General features: G+C 38.6%; 1 protein-coding gene across 1 annotated transcript in view; it reads left to right on the forward strand.

The window, feature by feature from the left end:
• The window catches only part of PSME4 (proteasome activator subunit 4), a 56,574-nt gene extending 32,684 nt beyond the window's left edge, over window positions 1–23,890 (forward strand). The window contains exons 21-47 of the mRNA XM_068153326.1: window positions 2,726–2,781; window positions 3,841–3,897; window positions 4,080–4,135; window positions 4,218–4,316; window positions 4,837–4,899; window positions 5,068–5,163; window positions 5,630–5,761; window positions 7,139–7,348; window positions 7,789–7,925; window positions 8,152–8,205; window positions 8,847–8,976; window positions 9,609–9,690; window positions 10,084–10,237; window positions 10,693–10,762; window positions 11,509–11,634; window positions 11,960–12,112; window positions 12,559–12,663; window positions 13,440–13,531; window positions 13,921–14,052; window positions 14,636–14,844; window positions 15,119–15,204; window positions 16,132–16,260; window positions 17,192–17,347; window positions 19,375–19,537; window positions 20,424–20,557; window positions 21,537–21,675; window positions 22,281–23,890. Coding sequence (XP_068009427.1) covers window positions 2,726–2,781; window positions 3,841–3,897; window positions 4,080–4,135; window positions 4,218–4,316; window positions 4,837–4,899; window positions 5,068–5,163; window positions 5,630–5,761; window positions 7,139–7,348; window positions 7,789–7,925; window positions 8,152–8,205; window positions 8,847–8,976; window positions 9,609–9,690; window positions 10,084–10,237; window positions 10,693–10,762; window positions 11,509–11,634; window positions 11,960–12,112; window positions 12,559–12,663; window positions 13,440–13,531; window positions 13,921–14,052; window positions 14,636–14,844; window positions 15,119–15,204; window positions 16,132–16,260; window positions 17,192–17,347; window positions 19,375–19,537; window positions 20,424–20,557; window positions 21,537–21,671 — 3,016 coding nt within the window. The 3' untranslated portion in view covers window positions 21,672–21,675; window positions 22,281–23,890. The remainder of the gene's footprint in view (window positions 1–2,725; window positions 2,782–3,840; window positions 3,898–4,079; window positions 4,136–4,217; window positions 4,317–4,836; window positions 4,900–5,067; window positions 5,164–5,629; window positions 5,762–7,138; window positions 7,349–7,788; window positions 7,926–8,151; window positions 8,206–8,846; window positions 8,977–9,608; window positions 9,691–10,083; window positions 10,238–10,692; window positions 10,763–11,508; window positions 11,635–11,959; window positions 12,113–12,558; window positions 12,664–13,439; window positions 13,532–13,920; window positions 14,053–14,635; window positions 14,845–15,118; window positions 15,205–16,131; window positions 16,261–17,191; window positions 17,348–19,374; window positions 19,538–20,423; window positions 20,558–21,536; window positions 21,676–22,280) is intronic.
• The last annotated feature ends 744 nt before the right edge of the window (window positions 23,891–24,634 follow it).

Genomic DNA, 24,634 nt, shown 5'->3' on the forward strand with positions numbered 1-24,634 from the left:
AGCCCTTGATCTAGTAATTAACATGGCACAGGTTTTGATTGGGTTTTTTTTTGCAATTAGCAAAATTTGCTCTGCAGTCAGTTCAGTGGAGTGTGCTGAAAGTTACTTGTTTCTGAAAAGCTGAATTTGATTAAGCCAGACTTGCATACTGAGGAATATGTACCCAGAGACTTAAATACAGTGCTCTCTGGAATGCCTGGAAGTTGAAAAACAGCCAGGTGTGTTTTGTCTTGGGTTTTTTAGATGCCTGCTTTGTGGGGTTTTTTACTGTGGCAAATAAGGGAATGAATTCTTCAAGGTTGTGTTTAACTGGGATTTCAGTTCCAGCTATAATTCTGGATACTCTTTAAGACGTTTTCCTGGCAAGATTGAAACCTGTTGATGCAGAATGAAGCACAATATTTTTCTTACATGGTGTATGAAGCATTGTCATTGAGAGTCTTGCTATCAGCATTGACTGAAGTTAACAAAAATTGATAGCTCTTCGTTTTCTGTCTCCAAAGTAAAACACCTGCAGTTTTCCCTGCCTCACTGTCTGACACTTGTAACACTGTATTACTAGCATGGGTCTGTCTTTGTGGGACAGCTATAAACCTTTATTTCATTTTGAACGTGATATATTCATCCTGTTAGTAGCCTTGTTGAAGTAAATGGTTCTGCCTGTGGAGTATGGCAAACGTAAAGACTATACCAAGCTAGTTCTTGATTATTGGGTGCTATGTGCTGAGTTGTTACTCTTGGTTTACTCAAGGACCTGAAGTGTGGAGACAGCTTGGAGTGTTGGTTTTCCTTTGCTTTAAATACTAGAGGTTTTGGAACTCTGCAAAGCTGACAAAAACCAGTTGAATGTGTTTTGTTGGGAGTGGGAAGGAAGTACAAAGGTTTTTCATCTTTCAGTAGACTGCCTGTGGGTGGGAAATGGAAAATTACACTCAATTGTCCTTGCTTCATGGGTAGGAAAGATTTAAGTGTACTTGATTTCTGTACTTGAATCAGGGAAAACTCTTTAAGGTAAAAGTAACGTAGAAAAATAAGTACTGCCATGAGTTCATTTACCTTTCAACATATGCAGCATTCTGTACAAATGTAATTGGTTAACATCTAGCTGCCTGGGATTGTTGGATTGATCTGTTAATTTCTGTTTTAAAGAAGTGATAGTATTCTGGGGTGGGAGGGTTCACCTTTCTCATTTATTTTTTCCCCCAGATGTTGATTGCAGAAATCCCCCCTCTGTTTGTCTTCCCAACCAGAAAGATTAGATCTTGGAGAAATACATACTACTGTCACACTCAACCATGTAGACAGTTCCAAAAGAGCAAATGTTGAGACTACAACAGCTTTTTTTTTTTAGAACCAAAGTACTGGATTGGTGTTGGATGTTTTTGAATTTGTATTAGAGGTCAAGTTGTACCTTAGAGTGCAAAGTTTTGGGTGTGGTGGAGGAGGCAGGAAGACATTTGGAATGGCTTGTTTTCAAGTTAACCTAGCTCTACCAGAAATACACTGAGTAAACTGAAATTAAGACACTGCTTTTTGATGTCTCTTTGACCCTTGTTGGTGTGGGTGTGGATGTTAAAAGGGTTGTGAAATCTGACTTCGGGTTGCAAGTTGGTTTTCCTTCATCTGATTACTGCTATAATTGTAGCAGTTGTGTTACAGTCTGCGCACTTGCAAGAGAAACGTGACACTTACTTCTAATGCTGACATATAGAGGTTTGCTATTGCCTGAAATGTGGAAGTTTAGTTGAGTACCTCTTAGTGCATGCTCAGATACAGAATCTGCAGTGTTTTCTGATGTGTTTAGCATTGTAAGAGGAGCAGGTCTGCGCTGCTTCAGCTGGCTCCTATGACAACACTGTCTATATGTTTTCTAATAAGATTTTTGTAGGGATTACTTGCTGATGCTCTTTGTAAAACTTAAGGTTCTGGTGTATTTTGCCTGTGAAAGCTTGAATTTGTCTGCCTTCATGTTTTGGAGGGTGAAGCTTCAAAATAAAAATGCCCCAAGCCATACAAGCATAACAAAGCCTCACACAAAACCCCTGAAGTGTATGCAGGATATGTTTTTCTGGCTTTTAAATTGATGGGGGTGTGGTATCTGAGCTTATATTTTTTTGTATAGTAACATAAAAGCAAATCCATGAAGACTAACAATTCACTTTTAAATAAAAAAGGTAAGTTTGATCCTATTCCTTGGAAGAAGCATTGCTTTATTTTTTTGTGTGGTTATTAATAGTGAACTTTACAGAGCAGTAAGTAGGACTTTTATAGGTGGTGGGTAAATTTCTTCATAACAAAGGGAGCAAAGTCAGAAAAGCTTCATCCTTTTAATTTGTCAGGAAGGGATTCTGCCTCTGCAGTCAAATTCACCTTTCTGTCCTAAACTGAGATGACCAGGAGCCACATTCAGTTGGATTAGTGTGGTCATAGATTTGCGAAGGAGGCCAGTTCTCCAGCCCTTTAATGGAACTGATGAGGTTCTGTTAAAGGAGGGGTCAAGATTGTGGTTTCAAGGTGATATCCTGGTGATGTACTTGTCTCTGGCAAACAGTCTGACCCATACTATAGCTGATTTATAAATACTTGAACAGAGACATACTGTTAGTAAATCCAGACGCCTTTGGTGTGATTGGCATACAATATGACTTGCTACCGTCAAGGAAATTCACATAGCTACTTATTTCCGTAATGTGTAGTAAGTCTCTCTTTCCTTTTGTTCATGCAGGGTCCCTACTCTAGTGTCTTTGGATGAAACAAAACTGTACACTGGTGTTGAATATGGTAAGTAGATCCTAGTGCTGTTCAGACAGGTTGTTAATGTTTTTGTTCTTTTCTTCCTGCTGTAAAATCGGTAGGGTCTTTTTGAGACAGTATTTTTGATTCTTCTCTTTACATTAAATGGGCTTTTTTTGGCCAGCACAGGAGTTCTTGTGTACACACTTTGACCTTCAATGATGGTACACAAGATGCAAATCTGCTGCAATAATATGCTGGGAAAGGAAGCTCAGGTCCAACCCCCAGGTCAGAGTAGTTGAGCCCCTGTCCTTGCACACAGATGATAGGTGCAAGAGACTACAGGCATCACCCCCAGACTGCACTTGAGAGGCAGAAGGAATCAAGACATAACCTGCTAAAAGCTGTGACAGCTCTGTTAGATGAAAATACCATTTTTCAGGCTTTGTGTGTATACTTTACCATCTTCCAAGTGAAAATGGGCTATTTAAATAAGGAATTAAGGCACACAGTAGCTGCTTATCAGACTATTCAATGGTTTTGATGCTTTATTACTTATAAAATCTGGCCCATTGTTTGCAAGAGGTGAGTGTGTAGCCATGTCACATGTATTGGAGAATAAGCATCTGTTTTGTGGTCATTTTCAGCAATTAAGATTTTTGTGGTTTAAAACTTCCCTTGCATCATTGGTCTTCCTCTTCCCCCCACCCCCCTTGCTTCTTTGTTGTTGTTTAGATTGGGAATATCTGTTCCTTTCCAGATATTGAAAGAGAGTAAGTTCCCACTTCATCACTTTGTGTAAAATCTGTGCTCTATTGACTTTTTTTTTTTCCTACCTTCTTAATGCATTACTAAATTTCCATATGCCAAACAGTGTGCCTCAGTCTCTGCTTAGAAATTAAGCCAACCGTCAAGGCAGGTAAAGAAGGTTATGCACTTACAAAAAACATACTGCTGGCTTGATGAAAGTGGTGTCATGGACAGGCTGTGTTTAATATAGTCCCTACTGCCATTACTGAATAGTCTGCCTTTCCACTAGTTTTCATATCTATAAATTGCTTTTTATGCTCTTGTAAAATAAAGAGAAAATCTCTAATGTTTTTGTAGATTTATCAAGAGAGAATTATCGAGAAACAATTGCAAGAGTGACAAGGAAATTGCTGCGTAAGTAACCGCTCCTCTATCTAAAAAGAACTGCTTGTGCTTGTAAGTATAATTTTATAGATGAAAAGCTGGTTTGGTTTATTTGGCCTAGAATTCTTACACTTAAGCTTTGTAGAAATAAGATTATAGTTAATTTTTAAGGCTCTTTCCGTGTCCAGTAATTACTTTTCTTCCCATTGCAGGCTACATACTGGAGAACTCGGAAGATGATACCAAGTCTTTATTTCTAATAATAAAGGTATATTTATAATTTGTAGTACTTAAGAGAAGATTAATAGTTTTGAGAAATAATCACTCTTTTGTCTTTCTTCCCCCTACAGATTATTAGCGATGTTTTACAGTTTCAAGGGTCTCACAAGCATGAGTTCGACTCACGATGGAAAAGTTTTAATCTAGTGAAAAAATCAATGGAAAACAGGGTCAGTGATTTTTTTGTTTTTCTTTGTGAAGCCTAGTGGAGAGATTGAAATAGTTCTTAATGCTTAAACAGACTTTTCATGTTATTCTATACTGTCTAAATCAGTTTCCATCATTTTGAAATCTATTTCTCTGATAAGCACTGCAAACCACCATTCTTATCTACCCTGATGTGGAAATCTTACGAGCAGATAGCTTAGCCTTTCTGAATTGTAGTAACCCTCAGTTTGCGCATATGCTTGGACCGAAGTCTGATCTACTCCTTGTTAACTGAGAAGTTTCTGTGTCCAGAGCTTCCTTTTGGTTATGAAGTAATAGACACATAAAAAACTTCACTGGGGGAAAAGAAAACAAGGGGGCGGGGGGGAAACAAAAAGCAATCCGCCACACAAAACTGTCTGCAAGACGAATTTCTACATGGAATTCGCCTGTTTCAAGGAGAGTGCCACCTGGGGGCTTCAGTCAGTATGCATTGCTAATATGAATACTGAAATCTAAATGCTGTTATGTATTTGTTTACAGCTCCAAGGAAAGAAACAGCATATCAGAGCTTTGCTGATAGATAGAGTTATGTTGCAGCATGAGGTAATACTTGCACTTAAATCTTCACTAAACTACTTTACTTGAAAAGCTGATTTGCTACATTGTCGTGTAACAACAGATAAAAGAATCTTGCACTGGTGTTTCTCTCTCCTACCTATATGAAATCTTAAAATCAATCTGTCCTTTATTTCTGTTTTCTATGCAATTTAGCTGAGAACACTAACAATGGAAGGCTGTGAATACAAAACCTCCCACCAGGAGATGATAAGAGATCTTTTGTGTTTGTCCACAAGTTCATATGGTCAGGTAAGGAAAAATCCCTTTTAAACTGAAATATTTGGAGTTTTTTGTTTATCTCTTCAAGTTACATTTTTGGGATCGTCATATTTTGATTTATTTCTGTGGCAACATGAAATGTTTACTTGCTTTGTTTGCATTAGTTGCTAGTTTTGGCATAGTTTTTGCCTTAAGCTCCTTTGTCAAATAAAGAACTGGATGGAGGGGCTGCCAACTGAGTTTACAAATACTAAATATTTTGAGGCACTTAACTACAACTCCTTACTCTACAAATAATTTTATTCCTGTGAATCAGTGATTGAAGTGGTTAAGGATGTTGTTTTTTTAGTCTGCTTTAGTTCAGTGTGGTGGGTTAAGATTGCCCATTCACGTTAACTAAGCATGACCAGCTCAGTTGGAAGCAGCTAACTTTTGAAGGCATAGCCTAAAACTGTCATGTTCAGAAGACTTTCTAGTAATACATCTCTTCCCACAGGTCAGAAGTAAAGCTCAGCAAGCATTCTTCACAGCTCTGGGAACATACAATTTTTGTTGCAGAGATATCATTCCCTTGGTTTTGGAGTTCTTGCATCCAGACCGGCAAGATGTTACTCAAAAGCAATTTAAAGTATTACATCATTAATTTTGTTTTATGTCTGTCTTTTGAAAGTGTTTTTATGGGACAATTTTTAATGATTAAAGTGTGATTTGTTTGTTATCAATATGACAGTTTTCATGGGATATAGCTTATGTGTGAATACTGTAAGGAATTATTTGGATTAGGTCAGTTGTCAAAAATGCTGTGTTTCTGTTGCTCCTTATGTGTTCAGGTGTTAAAAATTGTCTGTTAACAGCTCCTTTAAAATTACGAAATGGAGATTGAGAAGCTGTAGCCCAAGGTGCTATAACTCAGTAAGCAGTTCCATCATCTGTAGCAGGATTAGAAAATAGTGTGAACTGGACAAAAAAGCTGATCACCCAAATAAGTTATGCTGAATTGGGTGGAGTTTATTATGAAGTGGGGGGTAATTGCTGATGCTGTCAGGCCTGCAAACGGCACAGATGTTCAAAAGCATCATGGTCCGTGCCTTCATCAGCACCCTCTTCAATCCTCCAAGCCACAGAGGCGAGTGGCACTCTTGTAATACGGTCAGAACAACAGCCATGGCTGCTGATCCTGCTCCAGCTGCCTGATCATTGCTATCAGACAGCATGTGATTACATCATTTGCATATCTTGCAACCCCTTTTCTTGTGTTTTGATGATTGCTTTTTTCTGCCATCCTTGTACCTTACCTCCCTTTGTCCTTCTGTCTCGCACATAACTCATGGTATTTTCCTGCTATACCTGAATTTGGTATTTCTGGTACTCCTACCAGGAAGTCTTAGCCTCAGTGATGTTACTGCTGTGGTTTCCTTGGCACTGTTGCTATTTTAAGACTGTTTACCAAAGGGTCCCCAAGATTTCCTTCCAATTACCTGTAAAGCTTAGCTATTTCTGACCCATCATCACCTGTGAAATGCAACCTCTTTGTTTCATTCTGTGTAACTCCTGTCAGTGTCTCACACAGCCACCTCTCACATTGACCAGTTTGTTGTGTCATGCCCAGCAGTTATCCACAACCCATCCAGCTGGCATCATTTCAGGGTCCTGTTTAACAGCATTATGATTTGCTTGCAACCCAAACATGACTAAGTTCACAAAAAGGCCAGGTCTGGTACTATTATTGTATCATCAAATACTCTCCTTTACAATGTAATTCAGAAATCAGTCAGCCATGCTGTGGATAAAATAATTGGCAGGGCTTCCAATCCAGGTGATTCTGTGAAAAATCTTCAGTATTTTGACAACAAAGCCACACAGCTGAATATTTCTGGTGCATTTTAACGGTTTGGTAACAGGAAGATTGATTTTCATTCTATGTGGGTGCATGCTTATGTAGATAGATAACCTTTATATGTGAACAGCACTTCAGCTTTCTAAAATGACGTTTTTAATTTTACAGGGTGCCTTATATTGCCTTCTGGGAAATCACAGTGGAGTGTGTTTGGCAAATCTTCATGACTGGGACTGTATTGCGCAGACGTGGCCAGCAATTGTTTCTTCTGGGCTTAGCAAAGCTATGTCCTTGGAAAAACCATCCATAGTTAGACTCTTTGATGACCTAGCAGAAAAAATCCATAGACAGTATGAAACAATTGGGTTGGATTTTGCAGTAAGTTGCTAATTGCTTGGTGTTAATACCTTGGATTCAGAGAGCACTTAATTACAGAAACACTTGAAACTCATGTCTGTTGTTTAATTTAGTGTTCTGACTTTGATTTCATTCCCTTTGTAGTTATAGAACAATGCAGACTGCCTCCAGCCCCATCAGTGGGATAAATGTCATGTTGCTTAGCTTTAAGATAGAGTGCCAATCTTTTATAAACCACTTGTGTGCTTAATAAAATAATGAAGTTTGTCCTCAGTTTAAAATAGAATAAAGCAGTGTGCTTGGAGAAATAATACCTACTGTGAGCAAAAAAGCTCTTCCCCCTACTTCTCCACAGACCTGTGTATGTGGACAGAAAATTCTGTACTGTCCTCATTTCAAAACAGACTTAAAAACTGGCAAGTTGCTGCCCAGTCCCAAATCTTTGCCTTCTTTGTCAACAGGTTCCAGAGAGATGTGTTGAGATAGCTGTCCTGCTGCAAAAATCAGGACATCCAAATTCAACTTTCACAGGTCTTCGTTCAGAAGAAATTCAGTTAGGGATTCAGCGACAGAAAGAAAAGAATGCGGAGGCTCTGCGGTAAGTTGGACGTGCCTCGACACCAGCTTATACTAGCTACTGTTTACCATGCACTGACTGTAATAATCCAAAAGCAATACACAAAATCTTAAACCTGACAAATTGAGAATGCCTAAGGATTGTTGTGGTGTGCCTTGACAGCCTTTCCCTTCTGCCACTTCCCCTTCTCCCTTTTGAAATGGCTTTTCCTTGTATCATCTGGTTGATGATTCCCTTTTTCCTTCAGAAATTATGAAAATTTGGTCAACATGCTGCTGGACTGTGTGGAACAAAGGAATCTGTAAGTCTCCCTTTCTGTTCATGAGAAATTTTGGGGGGAGGTTTATTGGAGGTGACTGCATGAATAGATATCAATTGCATCAAGTGCAGTGAGCATGACCAGAACCAATCAAGTATTTTTTCCACCCTTGAGTTAATTGTCCAAAGGCAGTATCACAGTAGCAGTCTTGCATAAAATGGCTTATGGTAAAGAATTGAATGAGTCCTCAATTTATTTTCACTGAGGACTAGATTTGTTCATATGAGGTGGCATCACATCTTGGAGTTAAGCTTTGTTGTTAAGTATTTTTTTGGTCTGGGGAAAGCCCCTGTGTTTCTGTTATAATACTGATTTGCACATAGATTTCAATTGGTATTACCATATTTGTGTTTAAAAACCTCAGAAGAATATCTCTGTAGGTCTGTATTTTACATTGAAATGCCAAGGTCAAAAGGGGGCCCTTAACTAAAGTTTGCACTTCTGTGTTCATGGAACACTGGAGGTTTCCCTAAATAACACCTAAGCTCGTTGACTGTAGACTTGGCAATGAATATTGCTTAGGCTAGCCCAAACGTGGCTGCATAATCACAGCAGATATGGTAATTTCTGTGCAAAAAATACTTATTGTCTGGTCCTAATATTCTTTTGTTTCCTTGCCTTAGCCCCTGGAAGTTCGAGCACATAAGCATTGGTTTTCTGTCTCTGCTCTTGAGGGATGATAGGATACTGCCTGTCCGTGCAATAAAGTTTTTTGTGCAGTGTCTCAACCATGATGCAATTGTAGTTCGTAAGGTAAGCTCAACAGGATTCTGTCTCTTTGCAGCTCCTTGGGGTTTAGATCGGATGCTTGTGGTGTTTGGCTGTGGTGAAGTACAAAAATGGAGGTGTACATCCCTCCTCACCATTGCGTGCACACAATCCAAGGAGGTGACAGTCTTGGCAGTGCTGTAGCCATGACGCACGGTGTCAAGTCTCTGAATTGAAGATGTGTAGTGTGCCAGTTCATTTATATCAGAATTCTTTTGTATATTTGTCTTTTGCAGGTGTCTGCTTTTTCTGCAGCTCATTACTTGAAAGGATCCATGTTTGTGTTTTATTTATGACTTTCATTCCGCTGCTTACCTCAGCAAGGCTCAAAACTTAACAGCTCCCTCTTTTTCCTGGAAGTTATTAGCAGGGAGGTTTTTCTGGGCTCTAAAGATCACACTTAAATTGTGTCCTGTATTCCCCTGAAATGAGTGAGATTACTTCATTACAGGAAGAATGTATTAGCCACTGGGCTGACAAAGTTCACTGTAACATTCACTAGCTCTTTAGGGCACTGAGTGAACTGGCTTCAAATGTCTGTGATGAGATGATTAGGCATGTCCTTCTGGGGGTAAGTGCATGGAATGGATACATAAATTCCCATTTCTTTCTTTTAGGTGGCCATCTCAGCTGTGGCTGGTATTCTTAAGCAGCTCAAGAGAACACACAAGAAAGTGCCCATCTGCCCTTATGAAATAAGTAGGTTTTATTCAATATGTGAAACATCTCACTAGCATTTATCCTAAAATGGTTTTAAAAGCTTATTTTTCTGGTTGAATTCAATGTAGAATCACAAGCTTTTAATATCTCTCTGGTTGTTTATGTTCTAAGTAAGCAAAATTGGTAACATAATCAGTCATGTCTCAGGTCTGGGTTTTTTCCAAGCAGTGTTGTACTTGTGTTTATTAAGCTATTCACTTACTTTAAATGAGTCTCTTTTCTGTTACTGTTAGTGTTACTTTTAATCTCCTAGAGCAAATGTTTGTACAGATTTGACCGGAAAGAGGTAGACCTAAAAACTTAAAAACAGAACTGTAACATTTGCTGGGACTGTTAACAAGTTTGTTAGAGTATAAATTCCTCTTTAACCAGGTGGAAACCCCAAGCCTTCCAGCATTCAGGCTGGTGACAGACCAGATAACCAGTGGCTGCACTATGACAGCCGGAGTTTACCAAAGACAAAGGAAGCCTGGGAGTCGTGTTGTTTTGTGGAGAAAACACACTGGGGGTATTACACCTGGCCTCAGTGAGTATCATTTGGCATTAAGATAGAATTGTGAGAATCAGCAGGAAAAACACAGTGGGAAATTTTTAAGTTGAAACAAACCAGATTAATTTCATCCTTTGTGCTTCTTGCTTGTTTTACCACTTCTGCATGGGTTTTATGGGCATTGTGTTGGGTTTTTTGTTATTAATGTATTTTTATCTTCTCTTAAAATTTTGTGAATATTATGGACATATTTCATATGGTTATTTAACTGCTCAGTTTAAAATGAAGTATGCATGTTTGAAGATGATGTAGTTGTAAAATATGCTGAGTTTTCTATCACTAATAATTCTGGTTTGCTTGCTATAGTAGAACCTTTGTAAAAACACTTCATTTTCTTTTTATTTCATATATAGAATGGTGAATGTAGAAAATAAACATGAGCTTTAGTTTACTTTCTAATGTGTTACTACATTTTTGTTTTTACTATTCAGAACTATGATGGTCTATGCTCCAGCTGAGCATCAACCAAAGCTTGGGCGAAGGAGAGATGAGCTGACAGAGGTACGGCTTTCAGCGTGGTTCAGTTTTGTGGATATTTTTACTAGTACTACTTCTCCTTTCTTCTTCTAATGTTCTCCACAGATTACTGTGGAAATGAGGAGATCAAATTCCCTTCTGTCTTTTGACTGAAGTATTGCTTGAGGTTTGGAGAGTGCTTACACAAAATTTGTGGAAATGGTTTTAATTAACTTGGTTACAAATGCAGACAGAGATTGAACTCAAATGCACGTTTTCATGGCTGTGTGTATATAACCATGTTTCTAACAAGGAATAAGTGATAGCTGTTCTGAAGCAGAGATCTCTACAAGACATTTTAAATCTTATTGTTGTACTTCATTTTCATGCTTATTGTGTTACCTGTTTTCATGTGTTGCAGTTCTTGTCAGCGATCATGGAGTAATCGTAGTTATGAGCAATTTTTTTGTTTCTCTTCAAATCTTTATCTGAGTTTAGAACAATATGATTAATGACCTTGGGGATGGCTACTTTTGTGGGTATTGTGCTACTGAAAGAAAAGACAACTCAAAGTCATTAATGAAAATAGAAATCAGGAGTGTTGCAAAACAGTAGCTAATGTACCCTGTAAAGTGAGGGGGAAATGAATAAGTGAGGCCTGATTTTTACCAGAAACAGAACTAAACTGAAAAATTGGGCTTGAAAAGATTGGGTATCACTGACAGTGAAACACCTCAAAGCTAATAATTTCTCTTTCTTCCTCTTTTTCTTTTTTCCCCTCCCTGTTTCAGGCAGAACAAATCGTATATGATCACTTTTCTGATTCCAAGTTTGTTGAGCAGTTAATAAAATTTTTGTCTTTAGAAGACAGAAAAGGAAAAGACAAATTCAATCCTCGCAGATTTTGCCTTTTCAAGGTAACTGGAGTTCAACAACTAAATTGCTTCTCATTGTAGGTAATGATCTTAGCATGACAAAGCAACACTTGGCTTCTACCCCAGTGTTGCAAAATGTTGGTTTTTAGAGACACGCTGCTGTGATTAATCTTGTTAATTCTGTCTTGTGATTGACTACTCAGAGAAAGGCAGTGATACAGAAGTGCGTAGGACACTTGTATGGCACTCTGGTACAAAAGCAAAGTAATTTCTGCATGTTCAATTCTCAAGCACTTCATGATCGTATATTCTTACAAAGACAGTGATTTAGATGTGTAATTATTGAAGACACTTCTTTGTTTTACAGGGCCTTTTCAGAAACTTTGATGATGCCTTCTTGCCAGTTCTTCAGCCCCATTTGGAGCAACTTGTGGCAGACTCTCATGAAAGCACTCAGAGATGTGTAGCTGAAATTATAGCTGGCTTAATAAGAGGTTCTAAACACTGGACATTTGAGAAGGTGCTGTAGTAGTATATTTGTGTCATAAGTTTTGAATTACTAAACAAATGAAACATCAAGTTGAGGACTTTCAATGTGTTACCTGTGTCCAAGAAAGGACTGGGAAATGTTACAACGTGTAGTGCTTCATCGCCAAATTTTGAACACAATTCATATCTTGGTTTGGTGCTGGTGTAACACTGAGTATTAGCAGAATGCTTCAAGATTAAAGCTAAGAATGGTTCCATGGTAAGGAGTTAGCAAAGCTGCCATGGTATGTCATTTCCAGTTGGATTAAGTGCTTATTTCCATGTCAGACTACTGCTTCTTTATTTAGTCTAGATCTAGCTGTCTAGATTATCTTTAATTTCTGTGCTGGAGAATAATAGAATTGAAGGAATTTTGTTCTTAGAGGCCATTTTGTCCCTAGGTAGACAAATCTTGTCTTTTGCCTTTTTGCTGAGCAGGTGGAAAAACTTTGGGAGCTTCTTTGTCCGTTGCTTCGAACAGCTTTATCTAACATTACAGTGGAAACGTACAATGATTGGGGCACGTGCATAGCGACCTCCTGTGTGAGTACCCCCTTATTAATCTTGTAAAGCTGTATCTAGATGGTCAAATTTTACAGATAATGTGTAAATAAGAACTTTCTGAACAGAGGTACTTGGGTATATTTTGTCAGCTAAAACTGGGAATTGTAAATACATTCAAAAAATAACATCCATTTTAAACTCCATTGCTTTTTTCCAGAAGTATTATTCTCTTCTGCCCCTTCCAGTCAAATAGAAGATTTCAGAAAGGAAAGAGAGCCTTAGTTCTAGGATTTGCTTGCTGAACATTCAATTTTTATGGGAGATTTTGTACTCAAATTACTCATTTATTCTTCAAAATTCTGTAGCTTAGCATTATGCTTTGAAAACCAAGTCTAAAGTTATTTTAAGATATACAGTATTTCTGTGCACTGTGGTAGACTGGGAGGTGTGTTGTCTGAGAATCAGGGTACATGACAGTCCACAGACATCTGGATCAGTAGTTCTTTGAAATCACTCAGCAAATTCAGCATAGTTTGTCAGCCAGAGCCCTGACAATTAAGTGGCAAAATAATTCAGACATGATTATTCATACACGTAGAAAAGAAATGTGAAATTCCTTCTAATTCTTAGTGTATCTGCCAAGTACTTAAAACTGAATGTAGCCTCAGTTTTCTTACTGAAATGTATTGAACTTTGCACTTGCATAATAGAACAAACCCAAGGAATGCAAGGAAAATATGTCAACGTTTTCCTTGTTTATGTATTTTTAAGCCCCCAGATTTACTTATCTCTGATACCCCTTTATTTATTTTCAGGAGAGCAGAGATCCTAGGAAACTGCACTGGTTGTTTGAACTGTTGTTGGAATCTCCCTTGAGTGGTGAAGGAGGATCATTTGTAGATGCATGGTAAAATTAATTTGAACTGTTTGATTATTGATGAACTAAGAAGGAAATAAAGCGTGGATAAAATGTATGGAGAGCACCTCGTGCCCGGTACCTTGTCGAAGCAGGGAACAAAAGTGCTGCTTTCCATTTAACTTTCCCCACAAAGTGGTACTTTCTTCATTATATTTCTTTTTTCTTAAGGTAACTAAATCAAATTAACAGAGCATAAATGTTTGCAGCTGCTGTAGCAGCAGTACTGTTGTTTCTTCTGTAACTTTTACCCATCTTTGCAACTCATGCGAAGACGCTGCTGTCCATTTACCTACTGAAAACATTCCAAAACGAGGCTTGGAGGGGATAAGGCATACGGAGGGAAAAATGTGTATGACTTAAGGTGTTTTGATTTCTAGCCGACTCTATGTGCTGCAAGGTGGCCTTGCACAACAGGAATGGAGAGTACCAGAGCTGCTGCACAGACTGCTGAAGTACCTGGAACCTAAACTCACACAGGTTTACAAAAATGTCCGAGAGAGAATAGGAAGGTCAGTGTTGTCCTCTGCAGTTCTTGGAGGGGTTTTTCTCTTATGTGGGTAATTATCTGAATAATTACACTGCAGTGATGACTGTGCCTTAGTATTTGTAAAAGAAATCAGATCATTTATTATCAGACTTGCTTCAGAAACTTCAGATTACTTCTGCTTTTATTGTATAGAAGCTTTTATGTTTACGCCTTATATCTCTAAAGCTCTTAGAAGAACCCCAATGGCCACCCTGTTCCCTCTCCCAAAAGATCCACCACCCCCTTCCAAAAAAAACCCAACCCTGCAACACCACTACAATACAAATTTGTTTTGTGTAAGCCCTAATAATCCATAAATCTACAGAGATCTTTTAGAGAGCATTTATTGATTTCAAAACCAGTTGCAGATCTGTCAGTAGAAGAGGAGGCTTGCAGCTCACTGACTGTCTAACCCTCCTGTTTTAAATCATTCTGAAGTGAAGATAAGCATTAAGAATTAAACTTTGAAGTTGAACAAATTATCTGGAATCACTTCTAGTTACGTTCTCTAGAGAGTAGTCAAGCTAACTCTGTGTTCCTACTTTCTTTCATTGCCTTTTTTTTAGTGTTTTGACCTACATATTCATGATAGATGTTTCTTTGCCAAATACTGCTGCAACTAAATCCCCTCGTGTCCATGAATTTACTGCTCGGATACTTGAAAATCTTAAACCCCTCATGGAGGCAGATGAAGAAATTCAGAATCACGTCATGGAAGAGAATGGAGTTGGTGAACAAGACGAGCGAACTCAGGGCATTAAACTCTTGAAAACTAGTAAGTTACTTAATGAAGTTCAGAAATGGGGCTAATTTAGGACATCAGCCAAATCATACAGCTGCAGTACACAATTTCGCCTCTCACATCTACATACCTGTTTCAGGACTGAGGTTTTTACAGTCACCTTTACAGTGTTAACTACCAGTATAGGTCCACTCTAATACATGAAAATCTCAGAGGGGGGTCTTGCAAGAAATGTGGTCTGTAACTTGTTTTGGGCATATTAATGTTTTTTATCCTAATCAGTGCTCATTTATTTTTATCAAACCAGTTCTGAAGTGGTTGATGGCAAGCGCAGGACGGTCCTTTTCTACAGCTGTCACAGAGCAGCTCCAGCTCTTACCTTTATTTTTCAAGGTAACTTGGGGGGGGAAAGCTGTTTAATTCATCAATGAGTGCATGTTGTGTCTATTCTGATACGTATCTTGAGTTGTTTTCCTCTGTTCCATTAATCTAAATGCTGATACTTACTTTCTTTTTCCTGTCACCTCTGCTTCTTGTGGTTTTGTGAAGCTCAGTTGTTCAGTCCTACAGATCTGAAATAAGCACATTTGCATGCCCTGAAGCATATGTCTTCCCTTGTTGTTGGATAATTGACTGGGTTTTATATGATGTATGTGACCGGGAAGGGAAGGTTTGCCTATGTGAAAGTGAACTTGAAATGCTGATACGGGTTTCTCTTAGTTTTATACCCACATCTAAAACATGACATTCACAGAATTGTCAGGGTTGGAAGGCACCCCAAGGATCATCTAGCTCCAACCCCCTGCCATGGGCAGGGATACCCTCTAGACCATGTTGCCCAGAGCCACATCCAGCCTGACCTTAAAAACATCCAGGGAGGGGGCTTCCACCACCTCCCTAAGCAACCTGTTCCAGTCTCACCATCCTTATGGTGAAGAACTTTTTCCTGATGTCTAATGTAGATCTACCCTCCTGTAGCTTGGATCCATTCCCCCCAGTCCTTTTACTACCCAAAAGAATTACAGTGGGCAACCAAATTCTTAACAGCACCTATTTAATCATTCTTAAGAGCTTCAGACTAGCAATGCTGTTTAGATACTAGTATAAGGCAAGAAACAAGATTTTGATTGTTAACTTTTTTCCCCCACAGCTTATTGCTAAGCACATTTTGGTTTTACATTAATTGTACTTCTAATTAAGTTAATCTCGGTGCTATATTAATTTGTATTTTTCTAATGTGTTCTTTTATGAGATTCAACTTCCTTTCAGAATTTTGCTGTCAGCAAAGCTTTCTTACTAACACTTTCCTCTGTTCTCTAGATTGCACCAGTAGAAAATGACAATAGCTATGATGAGCTCAAAAGAGATGCCAAGATGTGTTTGTCATTAATGTCTCAGGGTTTGCTGTATCCTCAGCAAGTGCCTTTGGTACTTCAGGTGCTAAAACAAGTGAGTATGGTGCAAATAGCTTAAAGCTTCTTATCTGACACGCTCTGTGCTTCAAAAGAAATATTTCACAGAAATTGTGATTTGAAGAGAATCAGATAGTGATTTTTTTGGAGGTTGAAGGAGTTTTAGACATGTTTTAAAACATTCTTACAAGCACTAAACAACTTTGATAAGAAATCAAACAGTATTTTTATAAATTACAACTTGGTTCAGCAGTGGATCAGCTTAAGCCAGAAATGTCTCCTCAAGAGCATAACAATTCAAATCCACATTCAGAATGAGTCACCATGAAAGGGACTGCTCTTGAATCTCTGCCTTTTGTATGGTTTTACAGCACTCTGGAATTGAATGGTTCCTTCTGTGTAGCTTGTCATGCAAAAAATGCCTTTTTCCTTTCTGAAGTCATTCAAGAGTGAACTACATGTTAGTAGGTAGTAAAGCTACCTGTGCACAATGTTGGTGGACACACAGCCAAAACAGTAACTGAAGCATTGCAGTCCAAGCTGCACCCATGCTTTGCACTTTCAATAACTTGGACTTCCACAAGCATGTGGAAATCAAAGTAAAGGAACTTTAAAAAACTTGGCTTTCTAAATCCATTGTGCAGAATATATGTTCAAGCAGAATGCAATTTATGGTTTATTTATGTCTGCCTTATGAACTGATGTTGGGAATGAATCGAAGGGAGAAATTTGCCTGCTTTGTATTTCAGTGTTAGGTATCTGTTAGATAACAATATGCTTTGCAAATTAAGCCTGTAATAAATTACTGTCCAAAGAGTAATTGTATGCTTTGGAGTGTATGTCAGAAAAATACTTGAATAAAGAAAGTTACTTTCAACTGTCCCCAAAAGCTTTTTCTAAAGCAGCTGTTGGCTGCTTTCTTTCACATTCATGCTTTCTCCTACTGATTAATTTATCTATATTTGTAGACAGCAAGAAGCAATTCTTGGCATGCTAGGTATACCATATTAACCTACCTCCAAACCATGGTGTTCTACAACCTCTTCATCTTCCTCAACAATGAAGAAGCAGTCAATGACATTAGATGGCTGGTTATAAAACTCCTTGAAGATGAACAGCTTGAGGTGAGTAGTTTCTTGCCCTTGTCAACTTCTATGAAAAAGCTACTGGTTCTAAATTACGACAGCAAGTCTTTCTAGCTTTATAGGATTTATTTCATTGCTATTCCAGGTTTTCCTTTTACAATTTCATTCCAGGAAAACAGCTGTTTAGAAAATACTTCATTAGTGATTTTTACAAGTTCCATTGTTCAACAGAATGGAGCATTGCTTTATTTCATTCTTGGTTTAAGTGCAGTTGAAACAGGGCTATTACCATTTTACTATAAATAAGTAGCATGCATTTTGCTTGAAAGCTCAACTTCCAATGAGGTAAAATGCCTTTCAGTGTGAAAACTACATTAAACTGCTGTTGGTTAATCTACAGGCCTGTTTCCCATGTAATCATATCAGCTCAGGGGAGACGTTGTTGTGTACAATGACCTGAAGGGAGGCTGTAGCCAGGTGGGGGTTGGTCTCTTCTCCCAGGCAACCAGCACCAGAACAAGAGGACACAGTCTCAAGCTGCACCAGGGAAGGTTTAGGCTGGATGTTAGGAAGAAGCTCTTCATAGAAAGAGTTATTGGCCATTGGAATGTGCTGCCCAGGGAGGTGGTGGAGTCACCATCACTGGGGGTGTTCAGGAGGAGACTTGATGGGGTGCTTGGTGCCGTGGTTTAGTTGATTAGATAGAATTGGATGAGTGGCACCTTGCAAATACTGCTGAGATTTTGCTTGTTGAGTGTTTGGGGTTTTCTGATGGTGCTACTGATTTCTAGAATTCAGTCAGTTAATTTGTGATTAAAAAAACCAAAAAATAAAAAGGACCACCACCAAACTAACAAAACAACATCCACCACCAAAACCAAACAACACATCCCTTATGGCTGCTGATGGGAAGAGTGTTCTTCTGTTGCTCATCTGTAGTTTTTATATTCAGTAAGTCATCATGTGAGTATGATGAGCCATAAGTTGTCATGTGTGAATAATTGGCTTGTTAGTGTATGATTTTAAAGGCTTTGTTTCTAAGTGTTCCCTGCAGCAAAATGTTCCTTTCAGCTAGGTTATTAATTAGCAATGAAATCGGCTTTAGTACAGCAAGTAGTGATGTAAACGAGTACAGATCACTTGGGAGCTTGCTCACTTTATAGCTAAGCTTCTTTCTATTCTGGGTCTAGCATTAGCACATCATGTTTCATTTAATAGCTTAGTTGTTAAGAGACTTACAAATTGCTGATAGACAATACCGGCAGACTTTGATTTTGTACTTCTTTACACCATTAATAAAGGAGATCACATTAGAATAATGTTGAAATTCATGTGGAACACAATGAAGCCTCAAGAGTTTATTGTTAACTTACTATGTTTAATTATTGCAGCTCTTGCAGCTATACTCACTGCTTTGTAGAGGTTCAGAACATCATGTTCAAGAATATAATTTATTATAATCTGATGCAATAGATTCAGAGAATTGATAGGTGTTTGTACCCCAGACAGATGTTGTGTTTACAGTTACAATATGTACGTTAGCAAAAAATCTGACAGTGTTTCAGCAAGTTGATTTGGTTTTCAAGTTTGTAAATATTGGGAGGTTTCTGTCAGCTTGCAGTTACTGAGAATGCAAGTGAGTTTCAGAGGGACTCAGTTTAAACATGGGTTTATAGTTGTATAGCTATGGATTTAGGAGATTTGAATCGATTGTGAGGGGGGAAATTAAATGCTTCTGAATAAAATACAGAGTTCATTTGAAAAATGTGTATCATCTTATGTTGATACAGAGACTTATGAATGTTGAAAAGAAGGCTGATTATTTGGGGTGGCATGTCTTCTTTAATGTCAGATTGTAAACCTAAAGCTACTCTAGTCTGTGATAGGTCTTGACAGTAGAGTCAAATTGCATTGTTGCCTTGACTAGTAGGTTATTTTATGACAAATTATGTGAAGGTAACTTGGCCTAGCTGGATATGCCTAAAAGGACAGTAATAGCATAACCACCTGCTTCTTGCTGTGCATGTGTGCTTAGTAATTGTGGTATGTGTTGTCTGTGCTCCCAGGTGAGAGAAATGGCTGCTACCACACTAAGCGGTCTGCTGCAGTGCAATTTTCTCACAATGGATGGGCCTATGCAGACTCACTTTGAACAGCTGTGCAAGATGAGGTTACCCAAGAAAAGGAAGCGAGATCTGGCTTCAGTGGTGGATACAATTCCTTCTGGGGGTAAGAACACCACTTCAGAGACTAAAACCGTGCATTAGGAAGAAAAATCCTTTCTGCAGCGCTTCCTCTGCAATCAGTCCAGATAGAGTAGAATGTCCCCTGTGTTGAAGCAGTGTTTAGAAAACTAACATACAGCCAGAGAAACATAAGGGCTGCTGCGTGTGCAGATGTTTTTCCTTCCACACACACACTGGGGGGAAGAAAAGAAAAAAAGGAAAAGGAAAAAAACAAACAAAACCCCCAACAACTTCTTATTAGGCTCCTGACCAGACATTTAGTGCATTTGAGTCACATTCATGTGACCCAGGAGTGGGTTTCCACATTGTCAAATGGTTCAGGTGCTCGAGAATACATTCTGAATGCAGAAATAGGGAACAGTGAAGAAAGATTCAGTTTATGAGCTGTATACTGAGTGGAGAGATCCTTTGAGAGAAGGAAGCCCAGTTGAAATGCTTATCAAGTATACAGCATTTGTTGATAATCTCATTGTTTTGGTTTTTTACACATCATTCCATTACAAATTTAAGATAAAGAATGAATCTATGACTCTCTAAGAAAGTAGAAGCAATTTGGAGATCCATACACCTGTGTGAATTTGACTGTATGGTCTGTAGAAGTGCCTGGCTTTCTGTAGAAGTCAGAGCGCTCTACTGTGGCAGTGGGTTTTGTTTCGTTAATTCAGGGTCAGAACTCGCTCAAGATTGGCATCAGTCTGTTCATTCAATTAGATCACCTCTATGTAATGGCTTGCTTCAGTCATGGTCATCAATCAAAAATAGTTTTATTTTCACTGATAATCAGTTTGAAGTTTGGTTATGCCATTGAGGAGTGTCTTAGACAAGACATTTGCACCTTGCCAGCTGTAAATCCATGTCCTGTATTGCAGACCTAGTTAAACGCCATGCTGGTGTACTGGGACTTAGTGCCTGTATCTTGTCAAGTCCATATGATGTACCCACCTGGATGCCACAGCTCCTGATGGATCTCAGTGCTCATCTTAATGATCCTCAGCCTATTGAGGTAAAATTACATCATTTCTCTGATCAGTATATCATGTCTGAAATGCACATGACTCATTCTTGGTTCTCCTTTCCTAGAAATAAATAATAAGAAGCTTAACGTGCTGCATTTTATTAAATGGTTCTAAATCTTAAGTCATGAACTGCTTTAAAGTTTTGTTGTTTTGGTTTCATTTTGGTGGTAGTTCGGTTCTTACTTTAAAGCATAAACTGAAAGGTGCAAGAAATATATAAGGAGGAAATAGTCTCTCCTAAATGTCACTTTTGTGTATGCTACTTGACAAAATGACAACCTGAAACCAAAGAATCATTCTGCCATGTATAAACCAAGCTTTTATAAGCAGCCCTAGAAACAAGTTTTTAACTAAATAATTACTCTGTTGCAGTCTACCTCTTTCCTTTGTCCACTTTTGTGGACCTCTGCTGTTTTAATTAGAGCAGTGAAATTATGGCTGAAGAATTCCATAGGCCAAACAAATTTTGCTTTGGTGTGCTTTATTGAATTAAAGTGAACTGAGGGGAGGGTTGTGGTTGGGTGGGTTTGGTTTGGTTTGGGTTTTGTTAATAACAAACTCAATAGTTTGACTAGTAGAAGGTAGTTTACCTCTGACTTGTTTCTTCTATGCACATTATGTGATTGATAACTCATTTTGAGACCCAAACCATTGATGTGAAACATCCAAGGGAAAGGAGAAGAACATTTCACTTCTGAAATTCTTTCTATTGTAATTTTTTCAGACACAATGTTGTTGTAAGTCAAAGAATCATTTGTATAAAGATGTTTGAATCATGACACTGGTCAAAATACTAAACAAAGATAGAACTTAAAAAACGGGGGAACTGGGCTGAACTCCCAAAGCCCTTTTCAACCTTGGTAACCGCTCAAACATGTTGCAGTTATTTTTATGTTTAATACTTGTTTTATCATGGAGCTTAAGTCAGTGACTCATGCAAATCAATGCTGATTGTCTGCTGTGCAGATGACTGTGAAAAAAACCCTCTCAAATTTCCGGAGGACCCATCATGACAACTGGCAGGAGCATAAACAGCAGTTCACAGATGACCAGCTACTAGTGCTTACTGACCTCTTGGTTTCACCATGCTATTATGCATAGAGAGGTAAGACATAAACTGACAGGAACATGCCTTGTGAAATCTAGTCGAGCTAATGGGGAAAGCAAGGGAAAATCCCTAACTGCAGGGAATATTCTATAGCCAAGTGTCAGTTCCTTGTACCTCCAGCAGTCTGTTTGAGGTAGGATGTAAATATTGTCCATCTGTTTGTCTGCCCCTGCATTACACTTGTATTTTGCTAAGACATGCTTGTTTTCTTGACTATTGATGTCCTTTTCTCCATTTTCTGTCAGTTGGCTTCCCTTTTAAATACCTGGCAGTTTCACTGAAACCAGGGTACTTACTACTTTGTACTTCTGATGCCTTTGAGGACTTCAGTCCAGTAAATCATCTAAATCTCACAATGGGAATGACTGCTACAAAAAGCTTTCCTCTTCCACATTATGGCTTTGCTACCAGGTCCCTTCACACAGGCATGTCCCCAAAGAGTGAATCCCTTCCTGGGGTTTCTCTTTGATATGCTACAACGTTGTGATGTTTTATGATAGTATTCCAAGAGAAGTTGTTCTTTTTTCATTATTTTCTGTGGCAATAGCATGAGACAATAGTCTTGTACTGAATTCTTGTTTTGCATTCCATCTTCTTTTCAGATTTCTCCTGGAAAAAACAGCACATAGGAACCTTTCTGCAAAATAAAGGAAACTCAAAAGATAATTTATCATGTTGAAAACTTCGTGTTGGAAATCCTGATGCCTAATCAAACCCACTCTCAAATGCAAATATAAAAACCTGATTCTGTTCATGAAGAATTTCACCTCCCCAGGGTCAGCTGTGGGAGCCCCACAGTCTCCTTGTAACTGTGCTTGCAGAGCCTGACTGTGAGTTTATTGCAAGATCCTTCTCATTGGCCTTCATTACACATCTGTCTTGTTTCTCCTTTCTTGCACGCAGTGACTTACACTGCACATTTTTTTTTATTCTCCTTTCCTGACCCTTTTTCTCAGCTGCTTACAGCATCAAAGATAGGCAGAACCAGAGAGCACTGCAAACCAGAATATTCTCAGTGAAGCTGTCCAATTCTGTTGATGCAACTTCTTACCGAGTCAGCATCCAGTACAAGGAACCTCTTTCTCAGAGTTTATTTTTCACTACTTGGATTAAAGTGCCCATCAGGTGACAGGCTCTGTACCATTCAGTCCACCTCAGGGCAGGATTGCCTTTTTGTATCTTCCCTGTCAAAATGTAAATAGCTGATCTTCTCTGTGCAGTATAGGTGATGGCAGGACAAAATACGGGGAGTGAAAGCTCTTACTTGCCTGGCCAGGTCTTCACAGATAGCTTAACCATGTATGGAAAACACACAAAATCTCTGATTACTTGCACATTAAGGGTGAAAGACTATGGGTGTGGCCATATAATAGAAGCTCACAGAGATGAAATAATGGACTACCAAGCAATGGTTGAGTTCATGGAATGAAATGTATGCCCAGTGTGAAAAGGTGCCGAGTGGGTGACTTGTCTGAACAGCGCGTTCCCATAAGGAGTGTCCCTGTGTGAGCGAGCACTTCTTGTTCAAAGACGCTGGAAGCTCTGTGTTGTTTTTGCCTGCAGCTTTGTTTGGAGATTGGTATTTGTTGGCTATTTGACACCATGTTTAATACGTGTTACATAGTTGTAAAAGACTGTATAAATTGTAGAGGCATTGCATTGACAAAGCATTGTACAGTTTGCAACCTTTTACATAACAGCATTGTGAGATTAATTTGTAAAGATTCATACTTAGCTGTTAATACAGTAGTGGTCCTGGCTTTTGTATCAAATGAAATGCCATTATTAGGTTTCTAAATTATTTTCTTTAACAGGATATCTCTTCATGTCTGAAAGGCAGAGATTTGCTTTGGTTTTCTTGTATCTCATTATTACTATGTCTTGTTCAGATCTTAATGCAACAGTTGTGGCCACCTCTGAATGCTGACATCACCTGTTCTGGTGTGATAAGTTCCTAGAATGTGTGGTACACTGAAATAATTCAACTGGTGTGTGTTTCAGCTTCCATGCAACCTTTCAGGAGCACTGATATGTCTCGAGTGATCTACCTGCTGAGTGTGTGACTCATTCCAAACTTCAAAGCACAGCAGTGTTCCTGGTGCAGTATTTAATGACTTGTCAGCACACCGATGTAACCACTCTATAGTGTAGTGCCAAAATTATTATTTCAATTGTGTATGTAGTTTAAGACCAATAAATGGACTGTTTGTAACCTTTGGATTTTTGGGGTATTTCTAAAGTGGAAATTCCTTATTCTGAGACTGCAATTTAAGGTTGGTTACTGTGCTTTTGAGGGTCTTTTGTTTGTTTGTTTGGTATGTGTTTATTGTGCAGTTCAGGTGTGAGCTAAGGGAGCATTAAGGTTTAATTAATAAAACTAGCTTTTATATTTATGTAAAACTATCTTGTACCTAGTGAGGCTTGCCAAAACCATTAGTGACTTCTGAGGCACACCTAAAATTGGAGAAGCTAGTTTGAAGTGGAGGTTAGTTTTGCTGATTTAAAAAAAAAAAAGGAAAGACTTGTTTGTTGTTGCAGAGGATAATCTTTAATGTATGTATTGGATGAGTAACTACTGGAGCAGATCTTACATGTGCTGTTTCACCTACACTAAGGGCAGCTAACTGTAGGAACCAGCTCTGCTGCTTTTTATTGTAGTTGGGAGTTTATTTTCTTTTGTATCCCTAGTAAAAGTGTAGCTTGGAACCGGTTGCAGTGTTGAGGGTCCAGTGCCTGGTGGGAAATCTTCCCTGTAGTCAGAGCTAGGATGGTAAATAGGCAGGTGGGGTTAATTCGCAATAGCTGTTTATAAATCAGCAAGCAATCACTTGATACAAACAGAAAATAGAATACCTATTCAAAGTACAGTTCTATAGGACAAAATACATACCCGTGGCAGTGCAAACCAAGTGGCACTGGCTTTTTGTGGGTGAATGATCTAGTCTCCTATTATGAG

Source organism: Melanerpes formicivorus, unplaced genomic scaffold, assembly GCF_026170545.1.
Source record: "Melanerpes formicivorus ecotype bairdi unplaced genomic scaffold, bMelFor1.0.p_v2 SCAF_25, whole genome shotgun sequence".
Classification (NCBI taxonomy): Eukaryota; Metazoa; Chordata; class Aves; order Piciformes; family Picidae; genus Melanerpes; species Melanerpes formicivorus.